The sequence below is a fragment of the Ursus americanus genome, chromosome 4 (genome assembly GCF_024610735.1).
Source record: "Ursus americanus isolate L20-20 chromosome 4, mUrsAme1.1.p, whole genome shotgun sequence".
In the NCBI taxonomy this organism is placed as follows: Eukaryota; Metazoa; Chordata; class Mammalia; order Carnivora; family Ursidae; genus Ursus; species Ursus americanus.
In genome coordinates, this window is record NC_142130.1 from 56682928 (window position 1) to 56701785 (window position 18858).

General features: G+C 35.3%; 1 protein-coding gene across 3 annotated transcripts in view; it reads right to left on the bottom strand.

Annotated features, from left to right (window-relative positions):
• The window catches only part of EPHA6 (EPH receptor A6), an 814184-nt gene that overhangs the window by 82074 nt on the left and 713252 nt on the right, over window positions 1–18858 (bottom strand). For all 3 annotated transcript variants that reach the window (XM_045785661.2, XM_087861713.1, XM_087861712.1), the window contains one exon: window positions 14820–15029. In XM_045785661.2, coding sequence (XP_045641617.2) covers window positions 14820–15029 — 210 coding nt within the window. The remainder of the gene's footprint in view (window positions 1–14819; window positions 15030–18858) is intronic.

The following is an 18858-nucleotide window of genomic DNA, read 5'->3' on the forward strand; positions in this document are numbered from 1 at the left end:
GTGTCCCATTCATTCACCACAAGGGGGCATGTCGATACAAATGCATCATTTCCCGGTGGAAGCATCATTTGATGATGCCTTCATGAAAGTTTGTTTTGTTTTGTTTTTATCATACTTTTATGTCTTTTTTTTCTTAGCACGTATAGTTTTTATAGAGTGATCCTAAGAATACTGTAGTTTCTAATGTTGAGTGTGGAGAATGAATTTCACTTTAGAACCAGAAGAAATATTCTAGGTCAAAATCTAAAAACTGCAATTCCAGCAGTTTCTTCTAGTTCCCGTAAGGTATACTGGAGTTCAAGTAAAACCTAATCATTTCCAAGTATCTTCAAACCCCATCGACTTTAGATATATTAAACAATCAATGGCATAATTTGAAAAATGCACAATTGTTTTAAGACTGAGATAAAATTCAGCATCTGGTGCAACCAAATGACTTTCCTATCTGAAAAAAAATTGTTCATGTTTTGACCACAAGTTACTATATATCATAGTTTAAAGTATGTTCGCAAAATGTTACAGGTCTTCAATAAATGCCCAGAGAGGGGCATACATTTCTACATCAGTCAATACTGGAGAGAAATAAGCCTCACAGATATCTTAAAGAGAAGAAACTGCAACAAAGTAGCAAAAAGTGGAGAATACTGAATCCATCAAAACCAACTTAGTATCAGAGAGTAAAATTAACACTAGAGCTAAGTATTCCACTTTCTATTATTAACCATGTTTTACACTGGAAACTATCTTCTTTTTTTTAATTAAAATATTTTATTTATTTATTTGACAGAGATAGAGACAGCCAGCGAGAGAGGGAACACAAGCAGGGGGAGTGGGAGAGGAAGAAGCAGGCTCAGAGCAGAGGAGCCTGATGTGGGGCTTGATCCCAGAACGCCGGGATCATGCCCTGAGCCGAAGGCAGACGCTTAACCACTGTGCCACCCAGGCGCCCCTGGAAACTATCTTCTATGAGAAACTGTAAACAAAATACTTGTGCTAAATGGAATACATATTCAAAGAATAATGTCGGAGAAGCTATTAATTGTTGTTGTATGGTATATTCTCTTATTAGTGGAACCACAACTCTAACTTCCCATCACCCACACCTCTTCCCTCCGCTCCCCTCCCATCCCCTCTCCCACTGTGCTGACAAATATTTTACCTGCCTGTGACTTCAGTAAGGCTGGTGGAAGAAATAATTGGATATTTGCCTAGATTGTATTAGAGCACTTAATCAAGATGGCGCCTTTAAATAACTCATTTCACAATTACCTGGGTGTTTATTAAAAATCCAGATTTGCAGATCATACCTTGCTACTCCTCCCCCAGACCTACTGAATGAAAATGAATCTCCGAGGCTGGAAACTGGGAGTCTGCATTTTTAAATAAGTGCCTTAGGTGATTTTTATGCTGTTAATCCCAAAAGAGGCTACCACCCATACTTTAGTGTAATTATTTTAATTTTTTAAAATTTTTATTTATTTATTTATTTTAAGATTTTACTTATCTATTTGAGAGAGAGACAGAGCATGAGTGGGGTGGGCGGGAGGCGGGGAGGGAGGAGCAGAGAGAGAAGGAGATGCAGACTTCCTGCTGAGCAGGGATCCGGATCCAGGATCTCCAGACCATGACCTGAGCCAAAGGCAGATGCTTAACTGACTGAGCCACCCAGGCTCCCCACTTGAGTTTGTTCATTATCTTGTTGGTTGTTACAACATTTCTATGAAGTGGAGAGTGGACAGCTTTATTAATTCTATTCAAGATGTGGAAATTGAGGCTCGAGGATTTTAAATTGATGATCCATGTTTATTCACTGAATTATTGCCAAAATGAGATTAAAATTACAGCTCCAAGTTGATAATCCACTGTCTTTCTACCATATTATGTCTATAGCGTTTTCTCCATACTTAATGATTCCATATACACATTGGTGTATTGAAATGCCTTGATTATGGAACTCCATGGAGGGTGGCATGAAGAATACACAGCTTACCCCTTGACTTTGTTAGCTACTACTTTATGTTAGAGTACAGCGTAGTTCTATTGAATCTGTCTTTCTTTAAGTAGCAATTATCTTTAAAAGCAAATGTATTTGCAACTTAGGAGTTGCAATCAGAAAACTTTTCTAAAGAAAAAGAAATCTCAGCTTTTATAAAAAATAAATGGTATAAACACTTACATTAAAAATGTTGCCTTCCCTTAAAGAGATTTTACTTGTATAGCATATGTGAAAAATAAACTTTTGAACCACTAAAAAGAAAAAGGTAATAATTCGGTTTCTATAAAAAGAAGAGAATTAAGGACCAGAATGTGTTGGGACCTAAATTATGCAACATATACAGGCAAGAGTAATCTAGAAAACATTATCTTTATGTATAATTCATCTAGCAGCTGCCTATTTGTGACACATATTATACACTGATTAAGAGCATGGTTAAACAACTGAATAATGTGCATGCTTCATATAATAACACCCTGTTCTTATTGCAAGTTTAAAGAGGCAAAGCTAGGTACAGTGAAACTTTCTGTGTTTATGTTAATTTGAACAAGTCATGATCTGAATATATGAAAATACTGATGGATCGTGGATGCATTCAGAGCTAATCTTTGCAGAGAGAAGCCCAAGAGAGAGTTTGGGGAAAACTCTTTGCAGCCACCTTTTCAGTGGTCCTCTTTTGCTTTCCTGTAATGAGCCATGTCTGCAAATGTTTGTCCTATGAAAACCCAAATCATAAGTAAGCTAGCATAAACAAAGCAAGGGATAGCCAGGTGAGAAAATGAATAAATGGGAGAAAAAGCATTTTCTTAACAAGGGTATTAATACATTTTTGTAATGTTTGAAATTCAATTTTATGTCTTTTAAAAGCAGACTCCAAGATTCTGTAGTGCTTTCTCTAGCTTTTGATCTCTTAATGATTGTTTATAGGCTTGGAAAAGTTGATGACTGTGGGTCTTAATGGTAGGCCCTGGGGTGACAAAGACAAATAGGTATTGAATTTGAAATCCTGAGGCAGAATCTGAGGTTTCTTGGAATATTGCCCAGAATTCCATTTCTAAAATCAGTAATCATAATTTTCATTTCCTTAATCTTCTTTTTCGTTTAAAAATAAATGTAGCACAGTGTTACAACCTTCAGCCATCTTTTTGATCAGAGAAGTTGCATTCAAACAATTGCACAAACACACTGTTCAGTCACTAATAATACCATGTAGAAACATTAAATATACTGATCAGAAAGATATTTGGAACTCTGCCAGGAGCTATTTCTCTATTTTTATAACATTTTTTTCTTTTATCATAAAACTAAAATATTCATTGCAGAATAATTTTAAAAATTTGATAAGCAAAAGATGGATCACCAAAGACTAAGAGATCAACCTCTTTATTTCTCAATCTTCAAAGACTTTCAACTACTACTATCTACTGCGTTTGGCATGGGTCTCAGAGATAAGAGATAGAGGGGAGTGTGCAAATGACAGAAGAGAATTTGCAGTGGGAAGTACTGGAAGAGGAGGAAGATTCAATTGTGGGACAGATACTTCCTCTTAACTTGTCATTACTGCAATGGTTAATTGACATCGTTTCCAATGTAAGAGCCATGTGACTTGTGTACACCACTTAATTTCTTTGAGCCTCAATTTCCTTATCTGTTTAACACACACACACACACACACACACACACACACACACACACACACACACACATCTAGGCAAAGCTATTGACACGAGATGTCCCAAGTCTCCCCACCACTCTTCATTTTTTCTATGGTCAGTTTATATCAAGCTACCATCATTACCTGTCTAAGGTGGTATGAATAATTCTCCTTGCTCTCTCTCCCCTTGACCCTCTACAATTAATTCATTCTCAACATATAGGCAGAGTGAGCTCTTAAAAACACAAATTGTTATGTCATCATCTGCTTAGAATCTTCCAGTGGGTTCCCTCTGCAATTAGAATAAATGTCTACTTCTTTCCATGACTTTTGAGTTTCTGTAGGATCTGGACCTCTGTCTTTATTTCTTACTTACCTCCCAATATGTCAACCATCCTGGCCTTATTCCTAGTCCTAAACTATGCCAAGCTTGTCCCCACCTTAGGATCTGTATTTGTTTCCATCTTAGAACATTTGGCTTCAGATCTTCCCTTGGTTTGTAGCCTTATAATTTTCAGGTTTCATTTCAAATACCACCTCATTAAAGAGGTATTTCCTGAACATGCCTTCCAAGGTAGCTACTCACTTTTATTTTTAAAAAATTATAAAAAAATGAAAAAGTATGTTATATATCCAGTATTTATCACTATCTGAAATGAGATTCCCTTTTTAAAAAATAACTTCATTATTTTTGTTCCTGCCATGCTCAAGACTGTATATTCCATGAGAAAAGCGTGTTTATTGGAATATCTCCATGCCTAGAACAGTATTGGGCACGTAGCAGACACTCAGTAAACATGTGCTGTATAAATCTCAGATTTTAACTATACATTCAATAGCATGAATACTTAATGTCTGTTCTCTTCCCAGATCCTAAGCACTTTTAGCTCTATTATCCAACTTGTTATCCAATAATATTAAGAAATAAATGTGAAATGAATAAGTTATAACTGCATCTTCAAACTAACTGTATATTTACAGTCTGCCTAGTCTATTCAGTTTGTATGACTGAGGTGATATTTTACTTAAACGTTCATTTTGTCATTTTTCTATTTACGTTCTCTATTAATATGGAGGTTTTCTATTGATTACTGTATCCGAATGTCTTTGGGTTACAAGTCATAGAGTTATAGAATGCCCAATTCTCAGGAACTCAAGCAAATAAGGCACTTAATTAAATTATAAGCAAATGACTGGAGTAGTGGTTTCCACTTGTACATCACAAATGGTTGGATTGATACAGAAGTGCAACAGTTCCATCGGAGAACCAGGCCCTTTGTGGTCAGACGCTGTACTACTGTACGATATCCCCACATCATGAACTCGGTTCTTCTGATTTCCCTTCTTGGCCATCCTCAGTTCTGGGTTTGTCTCCTTCGGCTTGTTGCCACATGTCACAGCTCTAAGCACGATGTCCTTCCAAAACTATATTCAAGGCAATAAAGAAAAGCAAGGGCCAGTACTACACAGCTCTTAATTCAATATTGTTTCTGGTAAACCTCAACTGGAAATTCTTCCCGAAGTTGTCATTCTCACTTTCCTTTCTTTTTAAGTGACCAAAGTGTAAAATTTAAGTGTCAAAGGAGAACAGTATAAATATAACTGGCTTACCTAAATCATGATTTATTTCTTAGACCCGAGCTCATTAAAAACATCCAAATTTGAAGATTTTATTAGCAAGGAAGAGATGACAAGAGAGGTCAAGTAGGCAGCTAATGGGGTCGACTACAAACAGTATAAATAACTGATAACCTTATTCAATTTATTTGCCATTGATGGGAAGCTTTTTACACTGGGAATTAGTAAGCTTTTCCACAGAGCTTTCATGTGATTTATCCGGCATTTGTAACATCTTTCTTTCTAGTTTTTATTGTCAACAACAAAAAAGCATTCTTTCAACATCAGAGATGAAACCCACAATTAAGCATTAGTAATGACTTTATTTCTTCAGGTGGTATCTTTGAAACTCTAGGTTTAAAGTCAGCAGCTTTGTGTTTACTGTCTTACTTTGTCTTTTTTCTGCACAAGCAAGATGGGCCAGTGAGCTCTGTACTTTCTGCTTGCTGAACATCTGCTGATTGATCTTTCTCAGTAAATCCATTTAGTCCGGGTTTGTTCTAAAATCACTGGGAGCAGGGAGACTAACTCTGAATTAGACAGTGTTGGATGTTGCAAACACAAAAACAAACAGCACCTGGTATTTCCTGTGGTTCTTGGTTAATCATCAGGTGTATGTTGAATACTTTGAGAACGGTGACTGACATTTGATTATTCGTCATTGATTAGCAGTTAGAAGGACTGCATGTACTTCAGATGTTTGTAGGTATTAACATTTTATGTATTATGTGATTTTATGAACCATTTGTCTTGTATCTTATCTATGCTGTAGGCATCCTTTTGTGCTTAAAGCTTTCAACAGGATGTGCTCAGAGACTTTAAAACAGAATTTTCCCCTCTGTGACTCTTTGTTGTAAGTGCTTCGCTGTTTGTTACATTTGTTGCTTTCTATTGCAATTTTCTCATCTCTTTCTGATGTGTTAAAGATTATTTTAGGTTCACTTATGTGAAGGGTTGTGATTAACAGTTATATTGGAGAAGAAATAAATGTAATTTTACTGAAAAAATGTTCTTAGAGTTTCAGTCACTTTCTACCCTTTTCTTACTGTTTTAATTATCAGCAATTAATGAAAGCAGCCATTAAATAAAATATTATTTTAGGTGCTGGAAAGCCTTTGAAAAATGTAAATGATAACTCTCATGTTCTCCAGAGTTTTATGCACATTTAAAGGAATTCATCACTTTAACAAAACAAAAATTACTTGGAAGTCACACACCAAACCTTGAATGTTAAACAGAAAGTTTCTCAGTGGTCTCTTATTTTCAATAATGCCTTTCTAGATTAAAAAAAAAAAAATGCCTTTCCAGGTCTAAGGCCTTAGGGTCTTTTCTTTAAAATGCATATTGGAAAGACAGAGCACATGTTTTTGTAGATGCTTTGCACAAATGGCAAATGGAGGTTTTCCCAAAGCATGGCTTGGCTTCTTAATGGGATGCATGACTTAGCTAGATGGTCCTCTCTGTCTTCCAGATTTCTGATAGAGCTATCTGTTTGTTCAGTACTTTTCTCCTCTGTGTCCGATAATCTTCAAATCTTTTTCATTTGTTTTACTACAAAGGGCTCTGTAATGATCACAAACTGTTGTTTCCTAAGCTTCAGAGATGAGGCTTTTTCAGGAAATGATTCTTTAAATATTAATCTCCTCTGGTATTGTTGATTGCCATTTCCATATTATGCTCAAGATGTGCCGTTGTCAATTCACCCAAGCAGTACATTTCAAAGAAGTTTTGTGTCCTTCTGATACAACCACTGCAGACAACTCATTCAGATTTTGGGTCTCTGAGCCTGTGATCCAAGCTGGTGCGTGTGGCATTCACCTCTTGAACAGTTATTGAAGAAGACCCTCGCTTTGCATTTAACACATATTCTCTTTGGTTTAGTATAAAGCTTTGCTGCCCTTCATCCCCACCGTTGGGGATTTGGTTTCTGGCCATTTCGACTCAAAGTGGAGAGACACGCATTTCTGAGAGTATAGTTTCTACACATTAGAACATTAGAATTTACAAAAAGCTTATATTGACAAAGGTAAATAAAAACTGTCAGATTTTCTTCTCATGAATTAGTCCATCAAGCACTTGCTGGTTCAAGGGCATGTCTTTTCCTTTGAAATTAGGAAACGCAATATTGGCACATTGATTTCTTCCTCTTCAGTTAATTGTTAACGGTCTCTGTATTAGACTGATTTTGACCGACTGCTATCGTAGTGTCTGCCAAGTGGGAACTATTTTTTTGTGAAGAGTCATTTAGTTGTTTTTCCAAATGGCATAATTCTTTTCTTAGTGATGAATTTGGTTCTTCTCACCAGGATTTTATTGTTTTTCATTCTTCCCAGGTTTATTTGTTCATCATCTTTTTATTGAAAAAAGAGGTATTTAAATCTTCATGTTACAGCGTTCTGATAATGTTGCTGTTTTTGTTACTTTTTTCCTTTATACTCAGGCTACTGAATTTATATTTGCCTAGAAGAAACTGCCATTTCCTTTAATTTTGCAGTGAATTCTGTGCAGGAGACTGTCCTTATATTCTGTTTATGCTACTATATGTTGCTTTTTGGGGGGCTAGTAGGCTTCACAATCACCTACCTAAGGGTCTGCCTTTGTGTCTGAAGCAGTCATAGCCCCTCTATTTTTAGCTTGGCTCAATCTGAAGGAACAATTGAAATAAAAATTATTCTTCTGGTTGGCCCTGGTTCATCTTGGGTAGACTTAGTATAAGATGCATTTTACCAAATGCAATATCTTAGCATAATGTCACCTCTACTATCCACGACTTGACAGAGTAGTAGGATTTCTAAAGATGAAGCTTTATTTTTCAAAATCTAAGAAATTAGAAACATTCTCCATACAAGTTCTTTTAGTCGGTGCATCACATATATGATTTTAAGTAAGAGCATTTAAAATTTTTCTACTGCAAAACTCTTTACAGTAAATCTTTTATTTAAAATATAGAAAAATGAGTGGAAACTCTGAGCATGTTTTATTAGCAGGTTAAGCATGATCTCCAGGCAAATCTTAATTACTCGTATTAAAGCACTTAAAGGCAGAATAGCATATGATCAAAAATGATTTTTTTATCTCACCTTTACCAAAAATATTTATTCTTAAAACATGTTTCAAGATTTAAAAATTCACTTCAGAAAGTCCAGCCAATTTGTAAGCACTTGAATTAGGTAAAGGAGGAAGGTTATTTAGATTTTCCCCAACTTTGGAATACACAGTAATAAGTCCCCCTCATGCTGCTCCATTATTTGCTATAATTAGCTCCACATTGGGTATAGACCATGACTTTTTAGATCAATAGGAGATTTGACTTTTCTCATATCTTACATAGAATAGGGGAATTTAAGAGTTGCAGCTTGGAAGAAGTCTTATGGATGCAAAGTAAATAGATTTAAGATGTTAACAGAATTGTGACTAGGCAGATTATGTTTTGTCAATTGTGAGTCTCCATATTTCCACCAAGAAAGTACTTATATGGAATTGCTGCTGTCAAAGACAAAAGCAAGATTTGCCTTGGATAACATAAAATGAACACAATTGGAAGTTAGAGTCAAAGAATCTCAGAGTTTTTAGCAGATACTGTGATAAAATAATTCTTCCATTTTATGTTGATCTTTAAAATATAAGGAGTTACTCATTATAATTTAAAAAAATTCATACTGTGACTGCCATTATATTTGAAATAAAACCTATCCCTAGAACAGATCAGTGTGAGCCGTAACATATCTTTTAATGTTCTTTTTAGGTAAATAGGACCTCATTTCCATAATTGGGAGCACAGTCTTAACATTTTCAAGGTAAGTTTAAGACTGGTTGCTTATGAGAGAGAGTCCCTCCCCTGGAACTGGATACAAAACAACTGTCCATGTGAATGTGAATCAAGATTCAGAAAAGGAAGAGATTTCTCAGCACCGAAATTATTAACAGGCAGAAGACCTTGTAATCAAATGAGAACAACTCAAACTCAGTAAACAGTGTATGATTAAGTTAGCCACATATCAATAGTTGTGTACGTATTGTCAGGTGTGGTTCATAATCATTCAGCAATCTTCCCTCACTAAATGCCTGTTAAGCTATTCATAGAATTGGGATGTAAAACAAGAACTTAGTCCTCGTCTAGATCCTACTTTCGTACATTTTTGTCCTTCTGTCTTTAGCCTCCATGCACATTTCTTGGTTTTCATGCCATTACCAGTTCTTAAGGTCCCTTTGCAAAGGCTTGATGTATTTTAGCTCAGGGCTTACCAGGAAAATCTGCTACTACTATTGTTGCCTTTCGTGCTGCGTTGCCCACTCGTGCTGTCCACACACCTATTGGTTTTATTATGTTTTACTGTATTTGGTTACTCTTGGTCCTCTCTCTGGGTAGTCATTTATCCATTCTCAAGAATCCCTTTATTTTTGGTTATTGGCTCTCGACTAATATGGACCTTAAATATGTTCACTCCATAGTAAACTCTGTTGAATACATGCTGACTGAATAGGTCTTAGATCTGAAACAGAACATGCAAAACACTCTTAAGTTGTAGGAAGACATACTAGAATTTCTACTTACATTTGTCATAAATCTCATTCTTCTTTATTTTAGTGTATTTTATAATGTAAATAATATGTTCTTATTTATTACATGTATGTGTCTTCGAAATAAGGCACTAATGAACTTACTAATTGTTGGCAAAAAATATCTCTCTTGTCACATCTCTTTCTGGTCTGGTCATTTTGGCTCCAGTGGCCATTCTGCTCATCTGCCCTGGGCTGATCAGGTCAGTGCTATGGGTGACACTGGTCACTCTAGCTTTCCAGCCTTTTTTTTTTTTTTTAACCAGTTCTTACTGCTCTTTGCTCTGATATGTGGCTCTCTAAATTGGTAAAGTCATCTTACTGGAAAATGTCTATTTACTCTGCTCCTATTTTGATTAGGAAGGGATAGTTTCCATGTAGCATGCTTTTATTCTAAGAATTATTTTCTTGAAGACTACAAAAAGATCTTTATCCATGATGTTTTCCTGTTTTTAAAACCCTTCACAAGGCTCCCTCTCCTCCAAACTCTTCCTGATGCAGATCATAAAAACATTTATAAAGAACGAGGAAGTAAAAATTATAGTTACGCAGTAAGAGAAAAAGTCAAAATCATTTAAGATAAAAGATATATTCTAAGAAAGTTATAGATAACACTTTAAAAAAGAAAATTATACTTTAAAAATGTATCAAGGGAGCTTGCACTTTACAGTTATTTTCATGTAAATGGTTTGATAAAACAAAGAATAATTTCATATAAATGACTATTCTCCTGTATTTTGTTGTATAGGCTTTATTTGAATTGAAGTATGCCTTCACTAGGCAATGAAGTTTTCTAAGCATCTCCTTCTTTTAAAAGGAAAGAGAAAAAGAATTTGGAGTCTAAGTACATTTATATAAAGTCCTAAACATTTTACACACAATTGCAACAGAATGCCAATTCTCAATCTGCCATTATCTTGATGACTTTGAATCAGAGTGCCTGTGACCCTTTGTTATAATTTTGCTTTGTAATCTAATGCCATTAGCCAGGCCATCTCTAACAGGGATCCTCTGAATTGATTAATAGCATCTCAACCAACTAGTTGTTTCTTCCAAACATACTGGTGTCATCTTTAAATCCTTCTTCCTTCTTATAACTCATATCTAATTAGTTATTGAGTCTTGTAAATTGTATATCCATAGTATATTTTTCAATTCTCTGCCCTCCTCTTTATTCCAATTGCCACTGCCCTAATTAAAGCCATATGGCCTTTCTGGTCTATAGCAATAATGCCTTAACTGGTTTCCTGTAACCATTCCTCCTGTCCTTCAATCCTTCCCTCCTTCATCAATAATATCTTCTAATACATGCATGTGTTTTGTCATTCCCCTATTTAAATAAATCAATGTCTGTCTCTTAATTGCTATAGAAAACCTTCAATTTCTTGAAGTGCGACCCAACTAACTTCGCAATTACCCCTTAGAAAACTGGGTTGTCTACTGCTCCTCTCCTCTGTTCCAAACTGTCCACATTTCCATCAACATGTCCCTTTACTTCCCCAAATTTCTGTATCTTTTTTCCTTTTTCTGTTTCCTTTATCTGAATTCCCTAACAGTCTGTCTAATGAAAGTTTTTAATATTTGGTTCAAATTTTAGCTTTTTGTAAAGTCTTCTCCAGACCTCTGCTTTTTCCTAATTCCATATTTCTTTTTCAGGCCTGTATGTTAACATTTAATGTGCTGAATAGCTAGAAAGCATGAATCCACCCTGTGAAAGCGTAAGCTCTTTGAAGGCATGAGTGCTGCTGTTTCAAATATTAAATGGTCAAATTCATTATAAAGTCAAATATGATATTTTGTACTTTAGGAGCCTTTGAAAGGTTAGGTATTCCTGAGATTTTTTTTTTTTTAAGTTCTTAATTACAGTCTCTTCCAAATGGTGTTGGGAAAACTGAACAGGTACATACAAAAGAGTGAAACTGGACCACTTTCTTATACCCTACACAAAATAAACTCAAAATGGATGAAAGACTTAAATGTGAGTCCTGAAACCATAAAAATCTTAGGAGAGAGCACAGGTAATAATTCTTTGGCATTGGCCATAGCAACATTTTTCTAGATATGTTTAGAAAGGCAAGGGAAACAAAAGCAAAATTAAACTATTGGAACTATATCAGAATAAAAAGCTTTTGCACAGTAAAGGAAATAATCAACAAAACAAAAAGACAACCTACTTAATGGGAGAAGATATTTGCAAATGACATATCTGATAAGGGGTTAATTTCCAAAACATATAAATAACTTAATATGACTCAACACCAAAAAAACAAATAGTGGGCAGAAGACATGAACAGACATTTTCCCAAAGAAGACATACAAATGTCCAACAGACACATGAAAAGATGCTCAACGTCATTCATCATTGGGTAAATGCAAATGAAAGCCACAGTAAGATACCATCTCACACTTGTCAGAATGGCTAAAATCAGAAACAAAAGAAACAACAGGTGTTGGCAAAGACGTAGAGAAAAAGGAACCCCTGTGCACTGTTGGTGGGAATGCAAAGTGGTGTAGCCACTGAAAATAGAAATACCACATGATCCAGTAATTCCAGTACTGGTTATTCACCCAGAGAATATGAAAACACTAATTCAAAAAGACATATGCACCCTTGTGTTTATTGCCACCTTAATTAAAATAACCAAGAAAAAACTCAAGTGTCCCCTGGTAGATGAATGGATAAAGAAGGTGTGGTATATACATACAATGGAATATTACTCAGCCATAAAAAACAATGAAATCTTGCCATTTGCAAAAACATGATGGATCTAGAAGGTAAAATGTTCAGTGGAATAGGTCAGTCTGAGAAAGACAAGTGCCATATGATTTCACTTATATGTGGAATTTAAGAAACAAAACAAAGAAAAAGAAAAAAACAGACTCTTAAATATATAGCACAAACTGGTGGTTACCAGAGGGGAGGTGGGTGGGGGGTTGGGTGAAATAGGTGAAGGGGATTAAGAGTACACTTATTGTGATGAGCACTGAGTAATGCATAGAATTGTTGAATCACTGTATTGTATGCCTGAAACTAATATAACACTGTACATTAATTATAGTGGAATAAAAAATAAATAAAAATAATTTTTAAAAAGTGCTTAATTATGTTATTTACCATTCAACTGATGCCTCTTAACTTCAGAAGCTTATTTCTTAATTAAGACATAATCTATAGCTTTTAAGAGGCACTTCTGGAACATTAATATTCTGGTTACCTAGCTTGATGTTTAATTCTGTAGTCAGATTTATATAAAATAACACTGTTCTAGGCCTCTCAGTCTCTATAATCATATAAGACAGAAGAACATGCCTGGAATCTGGATTTCAAATCTGACACAATAAAACCTATATATTCTTCAACATCTGGGTTACCCTGACAGTTTTATTAGTATGTAAATTTAGTTATGAGCTTCCCATTTTAAACAGCAGTTAAAATATTATTTAATAGTAATTTCCATTATATCATATAGGGATACAAAAAGTGTAGTAGTTATTTCCTATTTTATGCTTTATTCCATATTATTTTGTTCTTTTAGGTCATATTGTTGGAATTTTTATTAATATAATATTGTATAAAATTTATATAATAATTTTAAACACTATTCTCCAATGTTGGAAATAATATGCATAATAGAAAAATCTTATCTACATTGCTCTGTAACTTGAGAAGGTGATTCAAGTTATACATTTATAAAAAGAAAAGAAGGCCTTGAAAAAAATGAAAAAAATTATGACATTTTCCAATTAGAAAATGGAGTTGGAAATACTGCTTTTCCTGAAATGAACAATTTATTTTCAGACATGTTAGACTTTTACTTTTATGAAGGTTTTTGGTCAAACTAAAAGATCAATAGATACTGCTACTTTATATGTCAGGCTCTCAGAGATTAATTTATTTTCCTTAGCACTAAATTTATTTGTTGGAAAATTAGTGAAAATATCATCAATAAAGTAATATAGAGCATTTCTACAGTGCAAATTTAGTAAGGGCATAATATGTTTCACTCATAATATTAAACCTGTATCTCTTCCGGAGTAATTGAATACAGTGAATTTCAAAACAATCTAATAGAAAATGAAATAAAAGGGAACTAAACAATGGATTTGCCTCTTCTACAATAATGTGTAAGGTTAGAGAAAGAGGAGAGGATAAAAAGATCCTGAATAATTTTACTGACTTACTTTTCATTGAAGGTGACTGTCAAATGAGTCAATGGTGAAGGTTTTGTTTGAAAAAATAACAGAATGTTGTATAGTTTTACAAATTATTAGCTTTCGGATAGCTGAAGAAAGACTCGGAGATTGAAATCCTTGAAACAATAACCAAAAAGGTCAGTGGAATGAACTGGTTTTGGGGCATTCAGAAATGCTTAAACTATTCATGAATTAAGTTTAGATCATATAATATACAGATGATAGTTTGGTCCTAAAGTTTTAGCTTTTTATTCCTGCTCAAATTCCCCCCAAGTATCATTCAGAAAAAAGTTGAGAGTCTACTTATATATCTCCAGAGAAACCTATCTTGCTCATTTGTAAGTATGATCAGGTCATTCTGTAACATTTGCTATGAGGAAAAAAAAAAAGTCATTTCATAATCATTGGTTTTTCACTAGCACTAACTTAACTGGTTCACCACTGGCCTATACAGAACTCCATTTAAAAGAGATAATTATTACGCATCAAGAATACCTGGAGCAAAGGCAGATTTGTTGTGGCAATCAAGACTTGGACCTCAGGCATGATATTAAAGTCCCAGTACAATGGAAGAAAGAAAACAACCATATATACAAGAAGGTTTTTGTTGTTGTTGTTGTTTTGCTTTTTTGACCGAGCACTCAGATAAAGCATATACTTCTCAATTGAATGATGATGTTAAATTTGGAAAATACAAGTGCAAGCAGAAAATTAGGAAAGCAAAAACAGAATTATTCTTATAATATTAAAAACAATATAAGTAAGCAACCTATATTGGAAAAGAACATGTAAACTTACAGTTGTTGTATAAGCAGCTTCTGGATCATCTTCCAGCACCCGGGAGAGACCAAAATCAGAAACTTTGCATACCAAGTTGCTGTTGACCAATATATTCCTAGCTGCTAGATCACGATGAACGTAACCCATATCAGAAAGATACTTCATTCCTGATGCAATGCCTCGGAGCATACCGACCAACTGGATGACTGTAAAATGGCCATCGTGTTTCTGAAAGAGAATCACAATTGTTTACATTGATTTATTTTAATGCAGCATGCGTGCATGCATGCACATGTGTGGGTAGCATTAAGGAAAACTGTTGAATTTATTTTACTGGATCCAATGAATACAAGCATCAAATTTGCTGACCATGAAATATAAGAATTTGTTTGACATTTAAAGGAAAGGAAAATCTAGCTGGAAGTGGTGAAGGAGAACAAACAAAGGATAGAAGAGAACCAACCAAATTAATTTCCAGAAAGACTGATTTCAGAAACTTTTAAGTAATGAGAGGGACCTAAGTCATTAGGTAGCAGCAATGACTACCAAGAGAACAGAATTCACTTTCCGTAATTGTGACCTATGCTCCCGCTGTACAGGTGGGTGGAAGGATAGCAAAACCTAGGACTGGATAAAAGCTGTGTAATACCTTCAAACGTGAAAAACAATTACTCAGGAAAAAGAGGACCTGTTTGCATAAACAAGAAACAAGTTTAGGGAAGCTATAAAGAGAGAAAAAAAATACATGCAAACACTAGATTTTCCCATTCTTTCATTATATAGAGAGTGAATAGAAAGGAAGTTGTTGGCAACTGTCTGAAAACAGGACTATTTTAGCTCCCAGTTGGGAAGATTAAATGAAATCATATGAATAACAAGGCACAGCACTGGTATGCAGCAGTCAATCCCTTGATTGCTTATTCTTCCCATCTTGATTTAAAAAGAACATTTTTTTTTAAAGGAAAAAATTCAGTTGTCATCCATGCAAGATGTGCGTAGCAGTAAGACCAAACAGTACCTAAAAATTAGAGAAAAATAAAAATATTTTAAGTTTGAAAAATAATGCATTTTTCTCTACATAGTTATTTGGGGATAGTTGTCTTCAATGGCGTTATAGAGAAACATGAAAGATTCTCCAGCTGGTTTTATACACTAGGTAATATTTATTTATGAATGCTATTAAAGTGAATATCTAGCAAAAGACAATTGGGTTATATTAACTTATACAGTGAGGTAGATGCATAAATAAAAGCTATCTTAAAATTTGCAAAGTTACAGCAGTTTTCATGGATATCTGATTTAAAACTATAGCATGGGTTAATTACAGGGGTGATCTGACTGTATCACAGTGACACACTATCCTACACAATGATTCACTGGTCAGTTAAATGAATAAGCTTATACTACAAATGAAATAAACTTTGTCTTTGTATCAACTTATCTCCCTGATAGAGCTCTGATAATATCTCCCAACTCAAGTGCAGAGTAAGGAAAAGAACTGTCTCTTAAAAGAAACATTCTATAGCATGAGTATCTATTTAAGCAGGCTCTTCTGTATAATTAATGTACAAAAGATAACCTAGTAAAGAAAATCTTTGGTGTTATTAGCTCTTTATGTTTCCAATCCATCTTCCTAGACAGTACACTATGAGATGAAATCTGCCTCTTCTATCATGTACCCTACCTACCTCTCCTCTATTAGGACTCTCAAAGCCTTTGAGTAGAATTCAAAGCATAAATTCTTTTGGCCTAGAAAGGATTACACTAAATTTAAGGAGGTGGCTCTTTTACCTATTAGAAATGAAGTTGCCTGGGGGGTGCCTGGGTGGCACAGCGGTTAAGCGTCTGCCTTCGGCTCAGGGCGTGATCCCGGCGTTACGGGATCGAGCCCCACATCAGGCTCCTCCACTATGAGCCTGCTTCTTCCTCTCCCACTCCCCCTGCGTGTGTTCCCTCTCTGGCTGGCTGTCTCTATCTCTGTTGAATAAATAAATAAAATATTAAAAAAAAAAAAAGAAATGAAGTTGCCTGGTATCACAGTTCTCATCAATGCAGAATTTCTGCATGGTAGGAAATGTTAATGGACCATCTGAAAACTAAGGAATGACTCAGTTTTCTTATCTGTACAATGAGAATAGAATAATCTAACTCAGAGGTGCAGGGAATATCACATACAAAACACATAGCGCAGCCCCTGACTTATTTTAATAATAGTTATTAAATAAAACCTTGTTGTATTACAATTACATGCAGTTCTTGTAATTTTAATGTGAGTCAGATAATTCTCCTCCCACTTTCCTGAAAAATCAATTGAGCAACATAAACTCCTACATCATAAAAGGAAATCATTATTTAATTCCAGGTTGAAATTTAATTTCCTGTCTATTCTGAGAGTGACATGAAGCACCAAGTTCTTTTTTTTTTTTTTCCAAGACTACTTCTTTAGAGCACTTTTAAGTTCATAGCAAAATTGAGAGGAAAGTATAGAGATTTCCCATATACTCTCTGCCCCCACACATGCATAGCTTCCCCCATTATCACTCCCTCACCAGGAGTGAGGGGTACATTTGATACAACTGATGAACCTGATGGTACATCACAATCACCCAAAGGCCATGGTTTACATTAGGGTTCATTCTTGGTATTCTACATTCTATGGGTTTGGACAAATTTATAATGACATAAACCCATTATAGTACCATACAGAGTATTTTCACTGTCTTAAAAATCCTCTGTTTCACCTATTCATCCCCACCTCCCCAAACCTTGGCTACCACTGATCATTTTACTTTCTTCATAGTTTTGCGTTTTCCAGAATGTCATACAGTAGAATCACACAATAGGTAGTGTTTTCAGATTGCTTTCTTTCACTTCATTATATGCATTTAAGATTCCTCCATGTCTTCATGACTTGATGGCTCCATTCTTTTTACTGCTGAATAAAATTCCTTTGTCTGTATGCACAACAGTTTTATTTATCCATTCACCTACTGAAGGACATCTTGGTTGCTTACAAGTTTTGGCAATTATAAATAAATAATTATAAATGTTAGCATGTTTATAGCTGTAGGCTTTTGTGTGGATGTAAGTTTTCAATTCCTTTTGGTAAGTACCAGGGAGGGCAGTAGCTTGATCACATAGTAAGAGTATGTTTAGTCTGGAAAACAGTGTGGAGGTCCCTTAAAAAGTTAAAAATTGAGCTACCCTATGACCCAGCCATTGCACTACTGGGTATTTACCCCAAACATACAGACGTAGTGAAGAGAAGGACCATATGCACCCCAATGTTCATAGCATCATTGTCCACAATAGCCAAATTGTGGAAGGAACCGAGATGCCCTTCAACAGATGACTGGATTAAGAAGTTGTGGTCCACATATACAATGGAATATCACTCAGCTATCAGAAAGAATGAGTTCTCAACATTTGCTGCAACATGGACGGCACTGGAGGAGATAATGCTAAGTGAAATAAGTCAAGCAAAGAAAGACAACTATCATATGATTTCTCTCATCTATGGAACATAAGAACTAGGAAGATCGGTAGGGGAAGAAAGGGATAAAGAAAGGGGGGGTAATCAGAAGAGGGAATGAAGGGGCGCCTGGGTGGTACAGCGGTTAAGCGTCTGTCTTCGGCTCAGGGCGTGATCCTGGCGTTATGGGATCGAGCCCCACATCAGGCTCCTCCGCTAGGAGCCTGCTTCTTCCTCTCCCACTCCCTCTGCTTGTGTTCCCTCTCTCGCTGGCTGTCTCTATCTCTGTCAAATAAATAAAATAAAATCTTTAAAAAAAAAAAAAAGAAGAGGGAATGAAGCATGAGAGACTATGGACTCTGAGAAACAAACTGAGGGCTTCAGAGGGGAGGGGGGTGGGGGACTGGGATAGGCCGGTGATGGGTAGTAAGGAGGGCACGTATTGCATGGTGCACTGGGTGTTATAAGCAACTAATGAATCATCGAGCCTTACATCGGAAACCGGGGATGTACTGTATGGTGACTAACATAATATAATAAAAAAAAAAAATTAAAAAAAAAAAAAAAGAAACCCATAAACTATCT